Source organism: Pseudophryne corroboree, chromosome 1, assembly GCF_028390025.1.
Source record: "Pseudophryne corroboree isolate aPseCor3 chromosome 1, aPseCor3.hap2, whole genome shotgun sequence".
Classification (NCBI taxonomy): domain Eukaryota; kingdom Metazoa; phylum Chordata; class Amphibia; order Anura; family Myobatrachidae; genus Pseudophryne; species Pseudophryne corroboree.
The window spans coordinates 881,246,034-881,273,304 of record NC_086444.1 but is presented as its reverse complement, the minus strand read 5'-3'; the positions used below and the strand labels follow the sequence as shown (position 1 = coordinate 881,273,304).

The window sequence follows — 27,271 nt, the reverse complement described above, 5'->3', positions numbered from 1 at the left end:
CTGCTCTACCTACCTCTGTGTCGTCAAGTATACTATCCATCCATACCTGTGGTGCATTTAAGATTTTGTGCGCAGTATATATATAGTAGTAGGACAGTGCATAATTTTGCTGACCACCAGTATATAATATATAGCAGTACAGTACAGTAGGCCACTGCTCTACCTACCTCTGTGTCGTCAAGTATACTATCCATCCATACCTGTGGTGCATTTTAGTTTTTGTGCGCAGTATATATATATATATATATATATATAAATAGTAGTAGGACAGTGCATAATTTTGCTGACCACCAGTATATAATATATAGCAATACGGTACAGTAGGCCACTGCTCTACCTACCTCTGTGTCGTCAAGTATACTATCCATCCATACCTGTGGTGCATTTAAGTTTTTGTGCGCAGTAAAATATATAGTAGTAGGACAGTGCATAATTTTGCTGACCACCAGTATATAATATATAGCAGTACGGTACAGTAGGCCACTGCTCTACCTACCTCAGTGTCATCAAGTATACTATCCATCCATACCTGTGGTGTATTTGCGTTTTTGTGCGCAGTATATATATAGTAGTAGGACAGTGCATAATTTTGCTGACCTCCAGTATATAATATATAGCAGTACGGTACAGTAGGCCACTGCTCTACCTACCTCTGTGTCGTCAAGTATACTATCCATCCATACCAGTGGTGCATTTAAGTTTTTGTGCGCAGTATATATAGTAGTAGGCCATTGCTATTGATATATTACTGGCATATAATTCCACACATTAAAAAATGGAGATCAAAAATGTGGAGGGTAAAATAGGGAAAGATCAAGATCCACTTCCACCTCGTGCTGAAGCTGCTGCCACTAGTCATGGCCGAGACGATGAAATGCCATCAACGTCGTCTGCCAAGGCCAATGCCCAATGTCATAGTAGAGAGCATGTTAAATCCCAAAAAATAAAGTTCAGTAAAATGACCCAAAAATCTATATGACTGTGACAGCCTACTGGGTAGATGTATTGCCTCCCGCTGCAAGAACAGCAGCGGCGGCACCAGTAGCAGCATCTCGCAAACGCCAACTCGTTCCTAGGCAGGCTACGCTTTGTATCACCGCTTTCCATAAGAGGCACGCAGCTGACAACCTCTTACGGAAACCGAGGAACATCACCGCAAAATGGCTTACCCCAATTGGACTCTCCTGGGGATTTGTGACATCGGACAACCCCACCAATATTGTGCGTGCATTACATCTCGGCAAATTCCAGCACGTCCCATGTTTTGCACATACATTGAATTTGGTGGTGCAGAATTATTTAAAAAACGACAGGGGCATGCAAGAGATGCTGTCGGTGGCCCGAAGAATTGCGGGCCACTTTCGGCATTCAGCCACCGCGTGCCGAATACTGGAGCACCACCAAACATTCTGAACCTGCCCTGCCATCATCTGAAGCAAGAGGTGGTAACGAGGTGGAATTCAACCCTCTATATGCTTCAGAGGATGGAGGAGCAGCAAAAGGCCATTCAAGCCTATACAGCTACCTACGATATAGGCAAAGGAGGGGGAATGCACCTGACTCAAGCGCAGTGGAGAATGATTTCAATGTTGTGCAACGTTCTGCAACCCTTTGAACTTGCCACACGTGAAGTCAGTTCAGACACTGCCAGCCTGAGTCAGGTCATTCCCCTCATCAGGCGTTTGCAGAAGAAGCTGGAGAGATTGAAGGAGGAGCTAAAACAGAGTGATTCCGCTAGGAATGTGGGACTTGTGGATGGAGCCCTTAATTCGCTTAACCAGGATTCACGGGTGGTCAATCTGTTGAAATCAGAGCACTACATTTTGGCCACCGTGCTCGATCCTAGATTTAAAACCCACGTTGGATCTCTCTTTCCGGCAGACACAAGTCTGCAGAGGTTCAAAGACCTGCTGGTGAGAAAATTGTCAAGTCAAGCGGAACGTGATCCGTCAACAGCTCCTCTTTCACATTCTCCCGCAACTGGGGCTGCGAGGAAAAGGCTAAGAATTCAGAGCCCACACGCTGGTGGTGATGCAGGGCAGTCTGGAGCGAGTGCTGACATCTGGTCCGGACTGAAGGACCTGCCAACGATTACTGACATGTCGTCTACTGTCACTGAATATGATTCTGTCACCATTGAAAGAATGGTGGAGGATTATATGAGTGTCCGCATCCAAGTAGGCACGTCAGACAGTCCGTATGTATACTGGCAGGAAAAAGAGGCAATTTGGAGGCACTTGCACAAACTGGCTTTATTTTACCTAAGTTGCCCCCCCTCCAGTGTATACTCCGAAAGAGTGTTTAGTGTAGCTGCTCACCTTGTCAGCAATCGGTGTACGAGGTTACTTCCAGAAATGTGGAGAAGATGATGTTCATCAAAATGATTTATAATAAATTCCTCCGTGGAGACATTCACCAGCAATTGCCTCCTGAAAGTACACAGGGACATGAGATGGTGGATTCCAGTGGGGACGAATTAATAATCTGTGAGGAGGGGGATGTACACAGTGAAAGGGGTGAGGAATCGGACGATGAGGAGGAGGTGGACATCTTGCCTCTGTAGAGCCAATTTGTGCAAGGAGAGATTGATTGCTTCTTTTTTGGTGGGGGCCCAAACCAACCAGTCATTTCAGTCACAGTCGTGTGGCAGACCCTGTCACTGAAATTATGGGTTTGTTAAAGTGTGCATGTCCTGTTTATACAAGATAAGGGTGGGTGGGAGGGCCCAAGGACAATTCCATCTTGCACCTCTTTTTTCTTTCATTTTTCTTTGCATCATGTGCTGTTTGGGGACTATTTTTTGAAGTGCCATCCTGTCTGACACTGCAGTGCCACTCCTAGATGGGCCAGGTGTTTGTGTCGGCCACTTGGGTCGCTTAGCTTAGTCACACAGCTACCTCATTGCGCCTCTTTTTTTCTTTGCATCATGTGCTGTTTGGGGACTATTTTTTTAATCTGCCATCCTGTCTGACACTGCAGTGCCACTCCTAGATGGGCCAGGTGTTTGTGTCGGCCACTTGGGTCGCTAAGCTTAGCCATCCAGCGACCTTGGTGCACCTCTTTTTTTCTTTGCATCATGTGCTGTTTGGGGATTATTTTTTGAAGTGCCATCCTGTCTGACACTGCAGTGCCACTCCTAGATGGGCCAGGTGTTTGTGTCGGCCACTTGGGTCGCTTAGCTTAGCCATCCAGCGACCTTGGTGCACCTCTTTTTTTCTTTGCATCATGTGCTGTTTGGGAACTATTTTTTAAATCGGCCATCCTGTCTGACACTGCAGTGCCACTCCTAAATGGGCCAGGTGTTTGTGTCGGCCACTTGGGTCGCTTAGCTTAGTCATCCAGCGACCTCGGTGCAAATTTTAGGACTAAAAATAATATTGTGAGGTGTGAGGCGTTCAGAATAGACTGGAAATGAGTGGAAATCATGGTTATTGAGGTTAATAATACTATGGGATCAAAATGACCCTCAAATTCTATGATTTAAGCTGTTTTTAAGGGTTTTTTGTAAAAAAACACCCGAATCCAAAACACACCCGAATCCGACAAAAAAATTTCAGGGAGGTTTTGCCAAAACGCGTCCGAATCCAAAACACGGCCGCGGAACCGAATCCAAAACCAAAACACAAAACCCGAAAAATGTCCGGTGCACATCACTACTGTCAATCTGCATAAAATTTCTTGAAGCTGTTTTTCAAAACTGTGCCCTGATACAGTTGACTATGTATAGTATAGCGTAATAAACCATCAGATTTACTAAAGTACAAACTGCTAAATAAATAGATTGTTTTCAAATTCAGTTTGTAAAACTCCATGTGAAACTGGCAGACAGATTACAGATTATTTAAACCTAGTAGTGACAGGTGACATAGCTCAATTGCATTATACAGTATTTGAGCTTTATTTCCTCTAAGAACTCTCACAAAAAATTAGAGATGTGCACCGGAAATTTTTCGGGTTTTGTGTTTTGGTTTTGGGTTCGGTTCCGTGGCCGTGTTTTGGGTTCGAACGCGTTTTGGCAAAACCTCACCGAATTTTTTTTGTCGGATTCGGGTGTGTTTTGGATTCGGGTGTTTTTTTCAAAAAACCCTAAAAAAACAGCTTAAATCATAGAATTTGGGGGTCATTTTGATCCCAAAGTATTATTAACCTCAATAACCATAATTTCCACTCATTTTCAGTCTATTCTGAATACCTCACACCTCACAATATTATTTTTAGTCCTAAAATTTGCACCGAGGTCGCTGGATGACTAAGCTCAGCGACCCAAGTGGCCGACACAAACACCTGGCCCATCTAGGAGTGGTACTGCAGTGTCACGCAGGATGGCCCTTCCAAAAAACACTCCCCAAACAGCACATGACGCAAAGAAAAAAAGAGGCGCAATGAGGTAGCTGTGTGACTAAGCTCAGCGACCCTATTGGCCGACACAAACACCTGGCCCATCTAGGAGTGGCACTGCAGTGTCACGCAGGATGGCCCTTCCAAAAAAACCTCCCCAAACAGCACATGACGCAAAGAAAAAAAGAGGCGCAATGAGGTAGCTGTGTGAGTAAGCTAAGCGACCCTAGTGGCCGACACAAACACCTGGCCCATCTAGGAGTGGCACTGCAGTGTCAGGCCGGATGGCCCTTCCAAAAAATACTCCCCAAACAGCACATGACGCAAAGAAGAAAAAAAAGAGGCGCAATGAGGTAGCTGTGTGACTAAGATAAGTGACCCTAGTGGCCGACACAAACACCTGGCCCATCTAGGAGTGGCACTGCAGTGTCACGCAGGATGGCCCTTCCAAAAAATACTCCCCAAACAGCACATGACGCAAAGAAGAAAAAAAAAGAGGCGCAATGAGGTAGCTGTGTGACTAAGATAAGCGACCCTAGTGGCCGACACAAACACCTGGCCCATCTAGGAGTGGCACTGCAGTGTCACGCAGGATGGCCCTTCCAAAAAACACTCCCCAAACAGCACATGACGCAAAGAAAAATGAAAGAAAATAGAGGTGCAAGATGGAATTGTCCTTGGGCCCTCCCACCCACCCTTATGTTGTATAAACAGGACATGCACACTTTAACCAACCCATCATTTCAGTGACAGGGTCTGCCACACGACTGTGACTGAAATGACGGGTTGGTTTGGACCCCCACCAAAAAAGAAGCAATTAATCTCTCCTTGCACAAACTGGCTCTACAGAGGCAAGATGTCCACCTCATCATCATCCTCCGATTCATCACCGTGTACATCCCCCTCCTCACAGATTATCAATTCGTCCCCACTGGAATCCACCATCACAGCTCCCTGTGTACTTTGTGGAGGCAATTGCTGCTGGTGAATGTCTCCATGGAGGAATTGATTATAATTAATTTTAATGAACATCATCTTCTCCACATTTTCTGGAAGTAACCTCGTACGCCGATTGCTGACAAGGTGAGCGGCGGCACTAAACACTCTTTCTGAGTAAACACTTGTGGGAGGGCAACTTAGGTAGAATAAAGCCAGTTTGTGCAAGGGCCTCCAAATTGCCTCTTTTTCCTGCCAGTATACGTACGGACTGTCTGACGTGCCTACTTGGATGCGGTCACTCATATAATCCTCCACCATTCTTTCAATGGAGAGAGAATCATATGCAGTGCCAGTAGACGACATGTCCGTAATTGTTGTCAGGTCCTTCAGTCCGGACCAGATGTCAGCATCAGCAGTCGCTCCAGACTGCCCTGCATCACCGCCAGCGGGTGGGCTCGGAATTCTGAGCCTTTTCCTCGCACCCCCAGTTGCGGGAGAATGTGAAAGAGGAGATGTTGACAGGTCGCGTTCCGCTTGACTTGACAATTTTCTCACCAGCAGTTCTTTGAACCCCTGCAGACTTGTGTCTGCCGGAAAGAGAGATACAACGTAGGTTTTAAATCTAGGATCGAGCACGGTGGCCAAAATGTAGTGCTCTGATTTCAACAGATTGACCACCCGTGAATCCTTGTTAAGCGAATTAAGGGCTCCATCCACAAGTCCCACATGCCTAGCGGAATCGATCAGTGTTAGCTCCTCCTTCAATGTCTCCAGCTTCTTCTGCAAAAGCCTGATGAGGGGAATGACCTGACTCAGGCTGGCAGTGTCTGAACTGACTTCACGTGTGGCAAGTTCAAAAGGTTGCAGAACCTTGCACAACGTTGAAATCATTCTCCACTGCGCTTGAGACAGGTGCATTCCACCTCCTATATCGTGGTCAGTTGTATAGGCTTGAATGGCCTTTTGCTGCTCCTCCAACCTCTGAAGCATATAGAGGGTTGAATTCCACCTCGTTACCACTTCTTGCTTCAGATAATGGCAGGGCGGGTTCAGGCGTTTTTGGTGTTGCTCCAGTCTTCTGTACGTGGTGCCTGTACGCCGAAAGTGTCCCGCAATTCTTCTGGCCACCGACAGCATCTCTTGCACGCCCCTCTCGTTTTTTAAATAATTCTGCACCACCAAATTCAAGGTATGTGCAAAACATGGGACGTGCTGGAATTTGCCCATATTTAATGCACACACAATATTGCTGGCATTGTCCGATGCCACAAATCCACAGGAGAGTCCAATTGGGGTAAGCCATTCTGCGATGATCTTCCTCAGTTGCCGTAAGAGGTTTTTAGCTGTGTGCGTATTCTGGAAAGCGGTGATACAAAGCGTAGCCTGCCTAGGAAAGAGTTGGCGTTTGCGAGATGCTGCTACTGGTGCCGCCGCTGCTGTTCTTGCGGCGGGAGTCAATACATCTACCCAGTGGGCTGTCACAGTCATATAGTCCTGAGTCTGCCCTGCTCCACTTGTCCACATGTCCGTGGTTAAGTGGACATTGGGTACAACTGCATTTTTTAGGACACTGGTGAGTCTTTTTCTGAGGTCTGTGTACATTTTCGGTATCGCCTGCCTAGAGAAATGGAACCTAGATGGTATTTGGTACCGGGGACACAGTACCTCAATCAAGTCTATAGTTGGCTCTGCAGTAATGATGGATACCGGAACCACGTTTCTCACCGCCCAGGATGCCAAGGCCTCAGTTATCCGCTTTGCAGCAGGATGACTGCTGTGATATTTCATCTTCCTCGCAAAGGACTGTTGGACAGTCAATTGCTTGGTGGAAGTAGTAAAAGTGGTCTTACGACTTCCCCTCTGGGATGACCATCGACTCCCAGCAGCAACAACAGCAGCGCCAGCAGCAGTAGGCGTTACACACAAGGATGCATCGGAGGAATCCCAGGCAGGAGAGGACTCGTCAGAATTGCCAGTGACATGGCCTGCAGGACTATTGGCATTCCTGGGGAAGGAGGAAATTGACACTGAGGGAGTTGGTGGGGTGGTTTGCGTGAGCTTGGTTACAAGAGGAAGGGATTTACTGGTCAGTGGACTGCTTCCGCTGTCGCCCAAAGTTTTTGAACTTGTCACTGACTTATGATGAATGCGCTGCAGGTGACGTATAAGGGAGGATGTTCTGAGGTGGTTAACGTCCTTACCCCTACTTATTACAGCTCGACAAAGGCAACACACGGCTTGACACCTGTTGTCCGCATTTCTGTTGAAATACTTCCACACCGAAGAGCTGATTTTTTTGGTATTTTCACCAAGCATGTCAATGGCCATATTCCTCCCACGGACAACAGGTGTCTCCCCGGGTGCCTGACTTAAACAAACCACCTCACCATCAGAATCCTCCTTGTCAATTTCCTCCCCAGCGCCAGCAACACCCATATCCTCCTCATCCTGGTGTACTTCAACACTGACATCTTCAATCTGACTATCAGGAACTGGACTGCGGGTGCTCCTTCCAGCACTTGCAGGGGGCGTGCAAATGGTGGAAGGCGCATGCTCTTCACGTCCAGTGTTGGGAAGGTCAGGCATCGCAACCGACACAATTGGACTCTCCTTGTGGATTTGTGATTTCGAAGAACGCACAGTTCTTTGCTGTGCTTTTGCCAGCTTAAGTCTTTTCATTTTTCTAGCGAGAGGCTGAGTGCTTCCATCCTCATGTGAAGCTGAACCACTAGCCATGAACATAGGCCAGGCCCTCAGCCGTTCCTTGCCACTCCGTGTGGTAAATGGCATATTGGCAAGTTTACGCTTCTCCTCCGACGATTTTATTTTAGATTTTTGAGTCCTTTTTTTACTGATATTTTGTGTTTTGGATTTTAAATGCTCTGTACTATGACATTGGGCATCGGCCTTGGCAGACGACGTTGATGGAATTTCATCGTCTCGGCCATGACTAGTGGCAGCAGCTTCAGCACGAGGTGGAAGTGGATCTTGATCTTTCCCTATTTTTGGAACCTCAACATTTTTGTTCTCCATATTTTAATAGGCACAACTAAAAGGCACCTCAGGTAAACAATGGAGATGGATGGATACTAGTATACTTATGGATGACGAGTGACTGACGACACAGAGGTAGCTACAGCCGTGGACTACCGTACTGCGTCTGCTAGTATAGAGATGATAATGATATAAAAAATATATATATATCACTACTGCAGGTATATATAATATAATGACGGACCAGCTGGACACTGTCAGCAGACTCCTAAACTACTAGTATGAAGAAGATAGAAAAAAAAACCCCACCACAGGTAGGTATACAATTATGGACGAGCACTGACGACACAGAGGTAGCCACAGCCGTGGACTTCCGTACTGCGTCTGCTAGTATAGAGATGATAATGATATAAAAAATATATATATATCACTACTGCAGGTATATATAATATAATGACGGACCTGCTGGACACTGTCAGCAGACTCCTAAACTACTAGTATGAAGAAGATAGAAAAAAAAAACCCACCACAGGTAGGTATACAATTATGGACGAGCACTGACGACACAGAGGTAGCCACAGCCGTGGACTACCGTACTGCGTCTGCTAGTATAGAGATGATAATGATATAAAAAATATATATATATCACTACTGCAGGTATATATAATATAATGACAGACCTGCTGGACACTGTCAGCAGACTCCTAAACTACTAGTATGAAGAAGATAGAAAAAAAAAACCCACCACAGGTAGGTATACAATTATGGACGAGCACTGACGACACAGAGGTAGCCACAGCCGTGGACTACCGTACTGCGTCTGCTAGTATAGAGATGATAATGATATAAAAAATATATATATATCACTACTGCAGGTATATATAATATAATGACGGACCTGCTGGACACTGTCAGCAGACTCCTAAACTACTAGTATGAAGAAGATAGAAAAAAAAAAACCACCACAGGTAGGTATACAATTATGGACGAGCACTGACGACACAGAGGTAGCCACAGCCGTGGACTACCGTACTGCGTCTGCTAGTATAGAGATGATAATGATATAAAATATATATATATATCACTACTGCAGGTATATATAATATAATGACGGACCTGCTGGACACTGTCAGCAGACTCCTAAACTACTAGTATGAAAAAGATAGAAAAAAAAACCCCACCACAGGTAGGTATACAATTATGGACGAGCACTGACGACACAGAGGTAGCCACAGCCGTGGACTACCGTACTGCATCTGCTAGTATAGAGATGATAATGATATTAAAAAAATATATATCACTACTGCAGGTATATATAATATAATGACGGACCTGCTGGACACTGTCAGCAGACTCCTAAACTACTAGTATGAAGAAGATAGAAAAAAAAACCCCACCACAGGTAGGTATACAATTAAGGACGAGCACTGACGACACAGAGGTAGCCACAGCCGTGGACTACCGTACTGCGTCTGCTAGTATAGAGATGATAATGATATAAAAAATATATATATATCACTACTGCAGGTATATATAATATAATGACGGACCTGCTGGACACTGTCAGCAGACTCCTAAAATACTAGTATGAAGAAGATAGAAAAAAAAACCCCACCACAGGTAGGTATACAATTATGGACGAGCACTGACGACACAGAGGTAGCCACAGCCATGGACTACCGTACTGCGTCTGCTAGTATAGAGATGATAATGATATAAAAAATATATATATATCACTACTGCAGGTATATATAATATAATGACGGACCTGCTGGACACTGTCAGCAGACTCCTAAACTACTAGTATGAAGAAGATAGAAAAAAAAACCCCACCACAGGTAGGTATACAATTATGGACGAGCACTGACGACACAGAGGTAGCCACAGCCGTGGACTACCGTACTGCGCCTGCTAATATAGAGATGATAAAGATGATAGAGATGAACAAAAAATATATAACACTACTGCAGGTAAATATTTATATAATATAATGAATGACGGACCTGCTGGACACTGTCAGCAGAATGCGTTTATAGAATTAAAAAAAAAACACCATAGGAGTGTTTAACTTTTTCAGGCAGACAATATACTGGTGGTCACTGGTCAGTCACACTGGCAGCAAAAGTGTGCACTGTACTCCTGCTATAACTGCACCCCAGTCTCCCCCACAATTGAGCTGTGTGAGCAGTGAGCACTCAGCACAGTCAGATATACATAGATGATATTATCATGCAGCACACTGAGGCTGAGCACAGATATGGTATGTGACTGTGTATCGTTTTTTTTCAGGCAGAGAACGGATTATATTAAATAATAAAGTGGTCAGTCACTAGTAACTAACTATCAGCAAAACTCTGCACTCTGAGTACTCCTAATGCTCCCCAAAATTACTAAGTAATCAACTCAAGTGTCTCTATCTACTAACGGAGAGGACGCCAGCCACGTCCTCTCCCTATCAATCTCAATGCACGTGTGAAAATGGCGGCGACGCGCGGCTCCTTATATAGAATCCGAGTCTCGCGATAGAATACGAGCCTCGCGAGAATCCGACAGCGGGATGATGACGTTCGGGCGCGCTCGGGTTAGCCGAGCAAGGCGGGAAGATCCGAGTCTGCCTCGGACCCGTGTAAAAAGGCTGAAGTTCGGGGGGGTTCGGATTCCGAGGAACCGAACCCGCTCATCTCTACAAAAAATGATGATCAACTCTTTAAATGTAATTTCCTTGCACTTTTGACCTCTATTAAACAGGACCAAGTTAAATGGAGCCCCCTTTTCATCTCCTGGTTTGGTCTGGTGAACCTTGTGAAAATTTATGTGCTCCCTCATTTATTATTATTATTATTATTATTATCATCATCATTTTCGACCTTACCTGTGTTAGTCCTGGGGTCTTTTCTCTCTTGCTTACAGATGCTTTGTAATAAAACATTTTTTAGAAGATGCCCAGATCAATCATGGATGTATTACAAAGTCTTCATCTTCCAGGGGCTTGGGATTCCCCTATTCACCGAATACTATCATGCTGTCTAACTCCAATTCTTTCCTGGCATGTTGTATCAGGTGTTAAGAAATGAGTGGATATGGGGGGTAATTCTGAGTTGATCGCATCAGGAACTTTGTTAGCAGTTGGGCAAAACCATGTGCACTGAAGGGGAGGCAGATGTAACATGTGCAGAGAGAGTTAGATTTGGGTGGGGTGTGTTCAATCTGCAATCTAAATTTCAGTGTAAAAATAAAGCAGCCAGTATTTACCCTGCACAGAAACAAAATAACCCACCCAAATCTAACTCTCTCTGCACATGTTATATTTGCCTCCCGTGCAGTGCACATGGGGGGTAATTCCAAGTTGATCGCAGCAGGATTTTTGATAGCAATTGGGCAAAACCATGTGCACTGCAGGGGGGGCAGATATAACATGTGCAGAAAGAGTTAGATTTGGGTGGGGTGTGTTCAATCTGCAATCTAAATTGCAGTGTAAAAATAAAACAGCCAGTATTTACCCTGCACAGAAATAAAATAACCCACCCAAATCTAACTCTTTCTGAACATTATATCTGCTTCCCCTATAGTGCACATGGTTTTGCCCAATTGCTATCAAAAATCCTGCTGCGATCAACTTGGAATTACCCCCATGGTTTTTCCCAATTGCTAACAAAGTTCCTTGCTGCGATCAACTCAGAATTACCCCCATTGAGAACTTTCTGGTTCGTGGTAGAAATGTTGTACATAGGCCAGCCTCAGCCTACTCCTTCCCTACTGTCTGGTTCATGCATGATTTGTGGTATAAACTGGTTGGGCTGTAAGACCTTACAGTACCTCTCAACCCTCTCCTTTGTCTCCTCTGGTGACACCCTCTTTTTCCTATGGGGTTCACTGACAGATTTTCTTTACAATGGGTAGTGGCTGGGGTTACTCAGTTTTGATTTTGCTACTTATTTTTCAGATTTTTGCAATAAATACCATTTATCCACAACTATTCACTTTCAGTTCCTCCAATTAAAGGGTTTCACATACTCTTACACTTGAAACTCCAAGCTCAGACACCTTACATCCTTTGAAAGGAAATTAGTTTATTCTTCAGTTTGTCAGGGAGCTATCACCCTCCTTTATCACTCAGTCCTGCCCCCATGGATAGACACCCAGAACCCTTTGAAATGCCAGTGAAATAGACTTGAACAATCACTTATACAAATAGACAAATGAACAACCACTTTATCAAGATGACTTTTAAGGTTTATACAAGATGTACTTCGTATTTATTAATTGAACTAGATGTACCCTAGTGTTTCTACCTTATGTTGGCTGCAATCTGATCACGCTGGTATTTATTTTCATGTATGTTGTTATCAGGAACATATTAAGAGAGGAGGGGGCCCATGTGCAATGTCCATTCATACTATATACAGTATAAAGTAAATGTAGTCACTGCTGGCAGCATTTCTTGCCTCAGCAGCTGCAGGATCCCTATTGTTCCTCCGTTTTGTGCCCTGCAGCAGCTTGCAGGTCACTCTGGCCATGACTATTGCAGCAGCAGAGCACCAGGACTCCCCGGATATGCTGCTTCTCCCATCCATCACTGGCTACCTCCTTCGCTATTATCTCTGTTGGCTGCAGCAACCGCTGTGTGTGAGGGCCCTCAATGTGTGGGGGTTTCGGGATGACCGCCCCTGTTGCCTCTCCGTTAACCCGGCCCTGGCTATGTAGACCTGAGAATAAGCCTAAATGTGAACATAAAAAAGTTTTCCCCAAGCACACCGAAAAGTATCAGCAAATATGTCTGTTTCCAGGCATATGTTTTGCCCCAAGTACTGTATACGCTGGTAGAGATTCACACTGATGATGATAAAAGTAGCAGACCAAACATACAACTTGCAACTTGCATACTGGCAGTGGTGTAAGTTCATCCCAGTTGCCCGGGAGGCAAGATAAGTATTGGTGCCTCCCCCTTTATATATCTAAATAAATATATATATATATATATATAAAGTCACATGCCAAACACTCAAGATGAGAGTTGAGACAGAACCAGCACTCTGTGTAATTTTCAAAATAGTTTTTACTCCAAGCCGTGTTTCCAAACATGGGTAATCACATCGACATCAGCATGAAAGACAAAGGCATATACTCATCACTGGTAACTTCCCAAACAGCCGTTTTCGGTGAACAACCTTCCTCAGGGGAATAACCATGCATATGATCTAGCTGCCATGTGAAAAAAGTGCTTGTGTGCCGTGCAACTATTGCATCAATTGTGAGCCTCTTTTATGTGCTCACAATATAGTACTCACCACCAACACCTGGAGTCCAGTGTCGCCCCGGTGGAGCCCATCCCACCGTTGTCCATGCACCCGGAGACGCAAGCCGTGGAACGCACGCCGGTTACCACGTGACCGGAAGTTCCGGCACGTGGAGCGCAGGTTGCGTGTCACACGGCGGAAGTATCCCCAGACGGTGCAGTGCAAGTTGGTAAGAGGTCCACGGGCAACAAAAAACAGTCCCCCATGGTCCTGGTGGCGATAACTAGAATACAACAACACTAAATCCACCATAAAGTGCAAAGTTGGCTGCAAAAGTAACATAATTATGAGCAGTAATTATATCATAAGGACAACAATTATATACACAGGACACTACTGTGTCAACAAAGTTAAATAGTGTAAAAATAACATAGAATGCTCATAGAGATGTTATTATGTAACTAATGTACAAAAAAGAAAAACAATAATAACCCAAAAAGAATGAAGAACGTTGCATTAGACATAAGGGATAATGAGTAGAAACTACAAATATAGAAACACAGAGATACACAAAGAAAAAAGCAGTAGGTTTCATAATATTATGAATGTAGTAGACACATCAATCATAGTGTCCACCAGCAAATCGAGGATTCCATCAGAACACTGCACCCTAAATAAACTATCAACGAAAAAATTCATAAAGTCCATAGGGCATCATGGTGTCCATCAGGTCACTACATCCTACAGAAAGGGTATCATAGAGAATTCTTCGTTAAGCCCATGGGGCGTCATGGAGTCCATCTGATATATCCATCGACATTCTTGCTGAAGTAGCAATCTATGCCTGTCCCCTCCCCTCCTTAAGGGGGGTACATGATCAATCGGCATATAGGTGAAGTCGCTCAGTTTATGCCCAGCAGAGACAAAATGCTTAGCAACAGGAGGTGTGCTGCCATCAACCTTCTGATAAGCTTTTTTAATCGAGGATCTATGCATGGCAATTTGCTCTTTGAGCATCCGTATGGTTTTACCAATATAGAGCTTCTTGCAAGGGCAAGCAATCATATATGTCACATACTTGGTTTCGCAGGTCATTCTGTGTTTCAGGGTATATTTGGTACCCTTATACGGATGATAGCAGAACTTGCCAGTTAACATAAAGCTACAGTTAACGCATCCGTGGCATCGGTAAGCGCCAGATTGAAGCTGTAGCCACTGAGTTCCTCTGCCCACACGTGGGCTAATGTCCGAGAAGGTTATGCGTTCCTTCATATTACGACTTCGTCGGTAGCAGAAGAGTGGCAGCTGTTCACAATATTGCCCCATCACAGGATCTGTTTGTAGTATATGCCAGTGTCTGCATATGGATTGTCGGGCATCATTTGATGAAATCGAGTATGTACTGGCAAACACCAGTCGCTCAGAGTCGGATTTTGCCCGAGGTTGTAGTAGATCCTCACGTGAAAGTTGCATGCACTTGTCAATAGCTTGGCATACTTCAGTCTTCTGGTAACCCCTACTAATGAAATTGTCACCCATCCTGGTGAGTGCCTCACGTAGTGTCCTCCGATCAGAGGTGATCCTGGCAACACGAACCAGTTGGGAATAGGGTAAACCCCTCTTCAATGCCATGGGGTGAAAACTCGATGCAAGTAGGAGAGAGTTCTTATCAGTGGGCTTCCTGTATATCTCTGTAATTATGGAGCCATCCTGCACTCGTACAGTCACATCAAGGAAATTGATCACAGATGTATCATGGGTGCAGGTGAATCTGATGGATCCCGAGATGCTGTTGAGTGTATCAAGAAAATCAAGCAACCTCCGTTCACCCCCAGTCCACAGCATAAACAGGTCATCAATGTAACGAACGTAAAAACTAATATACCTGGAAAAAATGGAATTACCCATAATATATCTCTGTTCATATTGATACATGAACAGGTTGGCATACGATGGGGCCATATTGGACCCCATCGCAGTGCCCTTCAGTTGTAAATAAAACGAGTTATTAAACAAAAAATAATTTTTGTGAAGTACAACTTCCATCAATAACAAAATGAATTCCAATGGGGGACCCTCATACTGTGGACTGAGGGAGACGGATTCTTTAACAGCAGACAGACCCTCGGCATGCCCAATGTTGGTGTATAAGCTGGTGACATCCAGCGTCACCAGCATACAACCACTTGGGAGCGGACCAACAGCATTCAACTTAGAAAGAAAATCAGTGGTATCCCTGATATAGTACGGGGTAGCCTGTACAACTGGTTGAAGATGGAAATCAATAAATTGGGAGATTGGTTGACCCAAAGACCCACGGGAGGAGATGATAGGCCTTCCCGGGGGTTTGGAGAGAGATTTATGCACTTTTGGCAAAGTGTATATTAAAGGGATTTTGGGAAAATCCTGTCTTAAGAAATCGGTGGTAGGTTCATCAATCCAACCATTGATAAGGCCTAGAGAGATAATTGAATCAATTTCTCTCTTATACCTTTCTGTCGGATCGCTGGGAAGAGGTTTGTAGCATTGTGTGTCAGACAGTTGCCGTAGGATCTCGTCAATATAATCCTGGCGATTCATCATTACAATTGCCCCGCCCTTATCTGCGGGGCGTATGATGATCTCAGGATTATCGCGTAAGGTTTTAACGGCCTCGGATTCTTGTCTAGACAAATTGGAATAATGCAAACGTCCTTTACGTATTGAGGCCAGAGTCTCATCACGGACTAATCTCATAAAGGTCTCAATGGAGGCATTACTGGGTGGGGGATCAAAAGTACTCCTACCCCTAAAAATCAATTGTTGTCCAGTTCGTTCACCCTTACCAGAAAATAAATTTTTTAACCGCAACTGTCGTTGAAATTTATATAATTCAATTTCACAGTCGAATTTATTCTGTCGGTATGTCTGTACAAAAGACAGACCCTTAGAAAGGACCGTCATTTCTAATTCGGAGGGTGAATAAGCTGACAGATTAATCACTGTTACTTCTTGCCTCCCTTCTGATTTTTGTTTGTGGTTTTTATGTCTCCTCCCCCCTCGCCTACAGGGTTTTTTATGTTCTTGCTGCCCCTTACTAGACTCCTTGTGTTGGCTCTTTTGTCTAAAAAAGCAGCTGAATTTTTACTGTAGGAGGAATGATCCGAGTCGCTCTGTGAGGTGTGCGACTCAATGTCGGTGAATTGCGGATCGTTCCTTCTCCTGTAACCTGATCCAACCCTCCAAGGTCGTCGACCGGAGGAGGAGTGTACCCACGGATAGACCCTAGATTCCTTATAATCGTCCTTTACTTTTCTGTATTTAGATTTCTTAAAAGCCAAAAGGTCACTTTTAAAAGTGGCCAAATTATCATCCAACTGTGTCAACCAATCTGTAGAGCTGTCTGCTTTCAGTGTTTCAAGACCCTGTGTTTCACAAGCTGCAATTTCTTTTTTTACACTATCAATTTCACTATTGACCTGTTGAACAATTAATACCATAAGATCAAAACTGCACTGATTAAGTATCAGACACCACTGTCTGCAAAACTCTTTATTGTTACGTCCTATGGTGGGCTGGTTCCTAATTCTCAGACCACGTGGTATGAATTTTTCTTTATGATATTGTGAGAGCGTAAGCCCATGCAACTCTAATTCAATTAACCTCTTGCGTAATTTTAAGAGGTCACTGTTAATCTCAGACGGTGTGTCAATGTCAAAAGCAAGTTGATCTGTGGTGTTAAACAAGATCTTAGTCACATCTTTATCTAAAAATCTCTTAGTGCCTGTTAAATCCCCAATGTCGCTCTCCATGCTGTATTCAAGAGAGAGACAAAGTGCAAGTGCCACAAACCAAAAAGTACAAGAATACACACAAAGAAAACAAAAAACACAAACAAAAACAGTCCACTAAAAAATTGATAGTGGTGCAGCTCCAAACATCATCTTGCTATATATATATATATATATATACACACACACACACACACATTTCATTGTCATTTATTTTAAAACACACATTTCTTAACAGCCATACCCAGTATTAGAACCCGTGACCTGTTACACTGAAGCATACCTCCCAACTGTCCCAATTTTCGCAGGACAGTCCCATTTTTTTGGGACTGTTCCACCCGCGGGCTGCAGTGTCCCGTGGTGGTGGGGGGGGTCAGCTGGGAGGCTCTTGTCATCGCTGCCCTGCATGCCCCCTCAGTGACAAATATAGCGGCATTGCTCACGATCGCAGGCTCTCCCGTGAAGCCATGCCCCCTTTCCCATAGGCCACATGCCTCTTCATGGGTTTCTAAAGTTGGGAGGTATGCTGAAGGCAGACACCTTACTGACTATATGAAGGTACTAGTTATTACTGTCAGTTCACAAACATTGCAACTAGGTAGATCTATTTAGTGTGCAAGCACACACTACATAGATCTGCTCAGTAACTCACAATTCTGATTATTTCTCTGACAATTATTTTGCAAGTGTCATACCCAGGATTAGAACCCACAACCTATTACACTGGAAACAAGCACCTTACTGATAAAGCTATTTGCTTCTGTATATGATAATTTAGTTCATATAGTTAAAATTCTCATGCTTCCTATACAGGAGCAAATAGCTCCATCAGTAAGGTGTCTGCTTCCAGTGTAATAGGTCGTGGGTTCTAATCCTGTGACGCTTGTAAAATGTGTATCTGTAATAAAAAGGGTGTTCCTTGTGAGGTGCCGAGACTAATGGGGGAGTTAGATAAGAGATAGCGACGGCTGTCAATTAACGTAATTGAATGGTGTCACTAAACAGACGGGAGGAGAGGTGCCCCCCTTCAGAGCAGGAGCCCAGCGGCAGCCGATTCTTTTGCCTCCCAGAGTTACGCCTCTGGCAAATATATGCAAGAAAATTGTGTGGTCAATGGGACAATAGGTGTAAAATGACTATATCCAGACTCCTAGATTTCTCTTCCCTGGCCAAACATTCAGAAGGAAAGGGAATTATTTTTCCACACTCCTGATTGGTTAGTCATTACTATATGACCATTTAAATTAATCTCCATTCATAAAGATGGCTGCATGTGGCATTAATATTATATATTATTAAGGGATAGAAACTTTAATGTTTCTCATCAGCCTGCCCTACACTTTGTATGAACTCTGAGTTAAACAATAATATATGGAACTGAAAACAAACTGTATAGTCTAATGCACAGGTTCTCAAACTCGGTCCTCAGGACCCCACACAGTGCATGTTTTGCAGGTTACCCAGCAGGTGCACAGGTGTATTAATTACTCACTGACACATTTTAAAAGGTCCACAGGTGTAGCTAATTATTTCATTTGTGATTCTGTGAGGAGACCTGCAAAACATGCACCGTGTGGGGTCCTGAGGACCGAGTTTGAGAACCTGTGGTCTAATGTATAGTACCTAGTATATTTATACCATTTATTATGTTCTTTTGTTATTGGAAGACAGCTGTGGGTAGATTTTCAGTGTGTATTCTGGCAAAACAAACAAACAAACAAACAAGCAAACAGTAATTTATATGCAATAAAGGGAACTAATTCATAAATGCTTCTTATTTTATCTTTAAGGTTCATCATGAATGAAAAAATGGACTCAAATGTGTCTATGATATGGACTCCTAAGAAAGCCATCAATAGGACACAAACTAATATGGAGCCAAACATAACATATATAGATTTTTATCTTCATCGACCCTCGGTGGCAGCAGTGTTCATCATTTCTTATCTTCTCATCTTTCTATTATGTATGCTTGGCAATGGAGTGGTGTGCTTCATTGTTCTCAGCAGCAAACATATGAGAACAGTCACCAATCTCTTCATCTTGAACCTAGCTGTGAGTGATTTACTAGTTGGGATTTTCTGCATGCCTACAACACTACTGGATAATATAATTGCAGGTATTTAAATTTTTTTATTACTTTAATTAAAACCTTACAATATGCTGTTTTTAATTAGTCATATCATTTCTAACCTATAAGGTATGTCTGTCTTATTTTCTGTAATTAATTTCTTGTATTTTGTGTTATCTACTGTATGAACCATTTCTAACTTTTACAGTGCTGTCTACTCTTACAAATAGGTTACACTTATTGGGTCTGATGCTGAGGCGGATTTAGACCAATTTGGGGCCCCGCTTCCTCAAACAATTCATAACACTATGGACTATGGGGGTAATTCAGAGTTGATCCCAGCAGCAAATTTGTTAGCAGTTGGGCAAAACCATGGGGGTCATTCTGACACGTCCGCATGCAGCGGTTTATCACTGTGGTGCAAACGGGTGCGGAATGCGCTTGCGCGGCAGGCGCAGTGCACGTGTGCGTCGTTGCCCAATGACAGGGGTCGCCGGGTTACGTCGCATCTTGAGAAGGAAGCGGTCACAGAGCGGACCGCACAGAAGATTGACAACAAGGAGGCGTGACAGGGTGGATCCGGACCGTTTGGAACCATTTTTGGGGAGTGGTGAGTGTAACACAGGCGTGTCCAGCAGAACGAAGGGCAGAGGAGTGACGTCAAAGCCGGGCCCATCATCGCTGGATCCATCGCACAGGGTAAGTATATCCAGGGCTAGTATACTTCTGCTTGAAATTTTTTTAGCTTAGCAGGGCTGCCCAAGCGATCGCAGCCCTGCAAAGCTAAAATACACTCCACCATAGGCGTGGACTAGTTGATCGCAGCAGCAGCAAAAAGTTGCTGGCAGCGATCAACTCGGATTGACCACCCATGTGCACTGCAGGGCGGGGGGGGGGGGGGCAGATATAACATGTGCAGAGAGAGTTAGATTTGGGTGGGGTGTGTTCAAACTGAAATTTAAATTGCAGTGTAAAAATGAAGCATCCAGTATTTACCCTGCACAGAAACAAAATAACCCACCCAAATCTAACTCTCTCTGCAAATGTTATACTATATCTGCCCCACCTGCAGTGCACATGGTTTTGCCAAACTGATAACAGATTTGCTGCTACAATCAGGTTTGAATTACCCCCTATATTCAATTGACTATCATGCTGATCTCCCGTCTAAAGTGACAGAAGATCACAGGAGCTACCGCATCTTTTATTATTTCTGGTTTTCGCAAAAAGTGCCATTTGGGTGCCCAAATGGGTGACTTTTCGCGCATTTCAGCCCCTGTATAGAGCAATAGTGCAAATTTTTTGGAGAAGGCCACCAGTCACTATGCCCCAACCCCCCCCCCCCCACCCACCCACCCACACACACACACACACACACACACACACACACACACACACGCCACATGCCCGATTGTAACAGGCAGGCAGTCCTATGGTGATTCCACAGGGAATAATAAAAATAATATATTTATGTACAAAAACATGTGCGCACTTAAGGCGTGCATCAAAAATATAGGGGTGTGGCTTCATGTAGTGTCCTATACACACTACGACATGTGCACTACACATTATCCAGCTAGCGCTGATCATCAATTTCTGCAGTGTGCTCACACAATACTAACATGCCTTACAGATGAATGCTGGGCCCCAGGATCGCTGTATAAAGTGATTACCCATGTAACTATTCTGTGTATATAGAGTTAGCTGAAATGCAAAGATGCCTACAACTCTACATGTAGGTCTAACCATTTAGAGCTATAAGCACAGCGCATGGATGCGTAGTCAAAAAGACAAAAGTCCTGCATGTGCAGTAAGCCATGACAATGATTAAGAGCAGGTAAGAGATCATCGCTGCCAGCATCATTTTTTGATTGATCCCATTGATACTTTGTGCCTTCAGAATTTATTTATTTTTTAAATTCTGTCCCGGGCATTGCCCATCCATATGGCAAAAACAAAAGTGCTTCACCTGCGCTACCCTGCACATGAGCAGCTTAAAAACACTAATGGGGCTCGCCCTTAAAAAAAACCCATATAACATAAAGACCAAAGTGAAAGATATTGTTTTCAGCGTTGTGCCGGAGAATTCCCAAATGATCATATGTTTATTCGGTAATATCAGGTACCCGGATTCTAACTCTTAGACAGACACTTACATTCGGGTTCTCACCCGTAGGCACTGAAAGGTTTCTTTAAACGTTCAAATAGAATCATTGCAGCCAGCCCATCACTGGAAATACACTTACATTTTAATTCACTCTTGAGTTCCCAGAAAGGTATCTTTCAATAAGAATCCAGGTGGTTCCACACTTCTTTGATGTCCAAAAAGGTTTAATACACAGTAAAAACACTGACAGAGTCACACCATACCGAGAGACCCATAAGCGCTATGAAGAACGATGCCCCGGTCAGTCCGGGAACGCGAGAGTGAATTCAAATGTAAGTGTATTTCCAGTGATGGGCTGGCTGCATTGATTCTATTTGAACTTTTACAGAAACCTTTCAGTGCCTACGGGTGAGAACCCAAATGTAAGTGTCTGTCTAAGAGTTAGAATCCGGGTACCTGATATTACCGAATAAACATACGATCATTTGGGAATTCTCCGACACAGCGCTGAGAACACTATCTTTTACTTTGGTCTTTATTGCCCATCCATAGTCAAAGTTACCCAGGGGAGGCTGAGAGTACACAGTGAAAGTATCACAGCTGGTAATATGCAGCTTCAAGAATAGCGATATTTTTGCAGCTTTAAGTGAATGTAACACTGAATGAGGTAGATGCTTTGTCAGTGCAAGGAGGGTAATTGCACTGTTTGTGCAAGGACTGCATGCATTAACTACTTGCCTGGCATGGTCACATCAATTACGACCACACCAGCTAGTGCCTTATCTGATGTGGTCAATCAGGATGTGACTAGTTAGATGTGTGTGCAGCTGCAGGGAAGAGAAACTAAAATAAAGGATGGTTGCAATTAGAGATGAGCGGGTTCGGTTTCTCTGAATCCGAACCCGCCCGAACTTCATGTTTTTTTACACGGGTCCGAGCGACTCGGATCTTCCCGCCTTGCTCGGTTAACCCGAGCGCGCCCGAACGTCATCATCACGCTGTCGGATTCTCGCGAGGCTCGGATTCTATCGCGAGACTCGGATTCTATATAAGGAGCCGCGCGTCGCGGCCATTTTCACACGTGCATTGAGATTGATAGGGAGAGGACGTGGCTGGCGTCCTCTCCGTTTAGAAATTAAAATAGATAGGAGAGTGAGAGTGAGACACTTCATTTACTTACTGTAGCTTAGGAGGAGTTATACTAGTGACTGATGACCAGTGACCTGACCACCAGTGCAGTTTTATAATTTATTATTATTTAATAATCCGTTCTGTTCTTGTTCTCTGCCTGAAAAAAACGATACACAGTGACTCAGTCACACTCACATACCATATCTGTGCTCAGCCCAGTGTGCTGCATCATCTATGTATAATATCTGACTGTGCTCACACAGCTTAATTGTGGGGGAGACTGGGGAGCAGTTATAGGTTATAGCAGGAGCCAGGAGTACATATTAAACAGTGCACACTTTTGCTGCCAGAGTGCCACTGCCAGTGTGACTGACCACTGACCACTGTGACCAGTGACCTGACCACACTGACCACCAGTATAGTATATTGTGATTGTCTGCCTGAAAAAGTACACTCGTCGTGTGACTTGTGTGGTGTTTTTTTATTCTATAAAAATTAAAAAACTCATTCTGCTGACAGACAGTGTCCAGCAGGTCCGTCATTATATAATATATACCTGTCCGGCTGCAGTAGTGATATATATATATTTTTTATATCATTATTTATCATCCAGTCTATACTAGCAGCAGACACAGTACGGTAGTTCACGGCTGTAGCTACCTCTGTGTCGGCACTCGGCAGTCCATCCATAATTGTATACCACCTACCCGTGTTTTTTTTTTCTTTCTTCTTTATACATACTACATCTCATTATCATCCAGTCTATATTAGCAGCAGACACAGTACAGTACGGTAGTCCACGGCTGTAGCTACCTCTGTGTCGGCACTCGGCAGTCCATCCATAATTGTATACCACCTACCCGTGGTTTTTTTTTCTTTCTTCTTTATACATACTACATCTCATTATCATCCAGTCTATATTAGCAGCAGACACAGTACGGTAGTCCACGGCTCTAGCTACCTCTGTGTCGGCACTCGGCAGTCCATCCATAATTGTATACCACCTACCCGTGGTTTTTTCTTTCTTTCTTCTTTATACATTACATACTACATCTCATTATCATCCAGTCTATATTAGCAGCAGACACAGTACGGTAGTCCACGGCTGTAGCTACCTCTGTGTCGGCACTCGGCAGTCCATCCATAATTGTATACCACCTACCCGTGGTTTTTTTTTCTTTCTTCTTTATACATACTACATCTCATTATCATCCAGTCTATATTAGCAGCAGACACAGTACAGTACGGTAGTCCACGGCTGTAGCTACCTCTGTGTCGGCACTCGGCAGTCCATCCATAATTGTATACCACCTACCCGTGGTTTTTTTTTTCTTTCTTCTTTATACATACTACATCTCATTATCATCCAGTCTATATTAGCAGCAGACACAGTACAGTACGGTAGTCCACGGCTGTAGCTACCTCTGTGTCAGCACTCGGCAGTCCATCCATAATTGTATACCACCTACCCGTGGTTTTTTTTTCTTTCTTCTTTATACATTACATACTACATCTCATTATCATCCAGTCTATATTAGCAGCAGACACAGTACGGTAGTCCACGGCTGTAGCTACCTCTGTGTCGGCACTCGGCAGTCCATCCATAATTGTATACCACCTACCCGTGGTTTTTTTTTTCTTTCTTCTTTATACATACTACATCTCATTATCAACCAGTCTATATTAGCAGCAGACACAGTACGGTAGTCCACGGCTGTAGCTACCTCTGTGTCGGCACTCGGCAGTCCATCCATAATTGTATACCACCTACCCGTGGGTTTTTTTTTCTTTCTTCTTTATACTTACTACATCTCATTATCATCCAGTCTATATTAGCAGCAGACACAGTACAGTACGGTAGTCCACGGCTGTAGCTACCTCTGTGTCGGCACTCGGCAGTCCATCCATAAGTATACTAGTATCCATCCATCTCCATTGTTTACCTGAGGTGCCTTTTAGTTGTGCCTATTAAAATATGGAGAACAAAAATGTTGAGGTTCCAAAATTAGGGAAAGATCAAGATCCACTTCCACCTCGTGCTGAAGCTGCTGCCACTAGTCATGGCCGAGACGATGAAATGCCAGCAACGTCGTCTGCCAAGGCCGATGCCCAATGTCATAGTACAGAGCATGTCAAATCCAAAACACCAAATATCAGTAAAAAAAGGACTCCAAAACCTAAAATAAAATTGTCGGAGGAGAAGCGTAAACTTGCCAATATGCCATTTACCACACGGAGTGGCAAGGAACGGCTGAGGCCCTGGCCTATGTTCATGGCTAGTGGTTCAGCTTCACATGAGGATGGAAGCACTCAGCCTCTCGCTAGAAAACTGAAAAGACTCAAGCTGGCAAAAGCACCGCAAAGAACTGTGCGTTCTTCGAAATCCCAAATCCACAAGGAGAGTCCAATTGTGTCGGTTGCGATGCCTGACCTTCCCAACACTGGACGTGAAGAGCATGCGCCTTCCACCATTTGCACGCCCCCTGCAAGTGCTGGAAGGAGCACCCGCAGTCCAGTTCCTGATAGTCAGATTGAAGATGTCAGTGTTGAAGTACACCAGGATGAGGAGGATATGGGTGTTGCTGGCGCTGGGGAGGAAATTGACCAGGAGGATTCTGATGGTGAGGTGGTTTGTTTAAGTCAGGCACCCGGGGAGACACCTGTTGTCCGTGGGAGGAATAGGGCCATTGACATGCCTGGTCAAAATACAAAAAAAATCAGCTCTTCGGTGTGGAAGTATTTCACCAGAAATGCAGACAACATTTGTCAAGCCGTGTGTTGCCTTTGTCAAGCTGTAATAAGTAGGGGTAAGGACGTTAACCACCTCGGAACATCCTCCCTTATACGTCACCTGCAGCGCATTCATAATAAGTCAGTGACAAGTTCAAAAACTTTGGGTGACAGCGGAAGCAGTCCACTGACCAGTAAATCCCTTCCTCTTGTAACCAAGCTCACGCAAACCACCCCACCAACTCCCTCAGTGTCAATTTCCTCCTTACCCAGGAATGCCAATAGTCCTGCAGGCCATGTCACTGGCAATTCTGACGAGTCCTCTTCTGCCTGGGATTCCTCCGATGCATCCTTGAGTGTAATGCCTACTGCTGCTGGCGCTGCTGTTGTTGCTGCTGGGAGTCGATCGTCATCCCAGAGGGGAAGTCGTAAGCCCACTTGTACTACTTCCAGTAAGCAATTGACTGTCCAACAGTCCTTTGCGAGGAAGATGAAATATCACAGCAGTCATCCTGCTGCAAAGCGGATAACTGAGGCCTTGACAACTATGTTGGTGTTAGACGTGCGTCCGGTATCCGCCGTTAGTTCACAGGGAACTAGACAATTTATTGAGGCAGTGTGCCCCCGTTACCAAATACCATCTAGGTTCCACTTCTCTAGGCAGGCGATACCGAGAATGTACACGGACGTCAGAAAAAGACTCACCAGTGTCCTAAAAAATGCAGTTGTACCCAATGTCCACTTAACCACGGACATGTGGACAAGTGGAGCAGGGCAGGGTCAGGACTATATGACTGTGACAGCCCACTGGGTAGATGTATGGACTCCCGCCGCAAGAACAGCAGCGGCGGCACCAGTAGCAGCATCTCGCAAACGCCAACTCTTTCCTAGGCAGGCTACGCTTTGTATCACCGCTTTCCAGAATACGCACACAGCTGAAAACCTCTTACGGCAACTGAGGAAGATCATCGCGGAATGGCTTACCCCAATTGGACTCTCCTGTGGATTTGTGGCATCGGACAACGCCAGCAATATTGTGTGTGCATTAAATATGGGCAAATTCCAGCACGTCCCATGTTTTGCACATACCTTGAATTTGGTGGTGCAGAATTTTTAAAAAAACGACAGGGGCGTGCAAGAGATGCTGTCGGTGGCCAGAAGAATTGCGGGACACTTTCGGCGTACAGGCACCACGTACAGAAGACTGGAGCACCACCAAAAACTACTGAACCTGCCCTGCCATCATCTGAAGCAAGAAGTGGTAACGAGGTGGAATTCAACCCTCTATATGCTTCAGAGGTTGGAGGAGCAGCAAAAGGCCATTCAAGCCTATACAATTGAGCACGATATAGGAGGTGGAATGCACCTGTCTCAAGCGCAGTGGAGAATGATTTCAACGTTGTGCAAGGTTCTGATGCCCTTTGAACTTGCCACACGTGAAGTCAGTTCAGACACTGCCAGCCTGAGTCAGGTCATTCCCCTCATCAGGCTTTTGCAGAAGAAGCTGGAGACATTGAAGGAGGAGCTAACACGGAGCGATTCCGCTAGGCATGTGGGACTTGTGGATGGAGCCCTTAATTCGCTTAACAAGGATTCACGGGTGGTCAATCTGTTGAAATCAGAGCACTACATTTTGGCCACCGTGCTCGATCCTAGATTTAAAGCCTACCTTGGATCTCTCTTTCCGGCAGACACAAGTCTGCTGGGGTTGAAAGACCTGCTGGTGAGAAAATTGTCAAGTCAAGCGGAACGCGACCTGTCAACATCTCCTCCTTCACATTCTCCCGCAACTGGGGGTGCGAGGAAAAGGCTCAGAATTCCGAGCCCACCCGCTGGCGGTGATGCAGGGCAGTCTGGAGCGACTGCTGATGCTGACATCTGGTCCGGACTGAAGGACCTGACAACGATTACGGACATGTCGTCTACTGTCACTGCATATGATTCTCTCACCATT

At 44.6% G+C, this 27,271-nt stretch overlaps 1 protein-coding gene across 1 annotated transcript in view; it reads left to right on the top strand.

Moving 5' to 3' along the window:
• Positions 1-27,271, top strand: part of NPFFR2 (neuropeptide FF receptor 2) — a 353,963-nt gene that overhangs the window by 234,887 nt on the left and 91,805 nt on the right. Inside the window, exon 2 of the mRNA XM_063941531.1 lies at positions 19,069-19,397. Coding sequence (XP_063797601.1) covers positions 19,076-19,397 — 322 coding nt within the window. The 5' untranslated portion in view covers positions 19,069-19,075. The remainder of the gene's footprint in view (positions 1-19,068; positions 19,398-27,271) is intronic.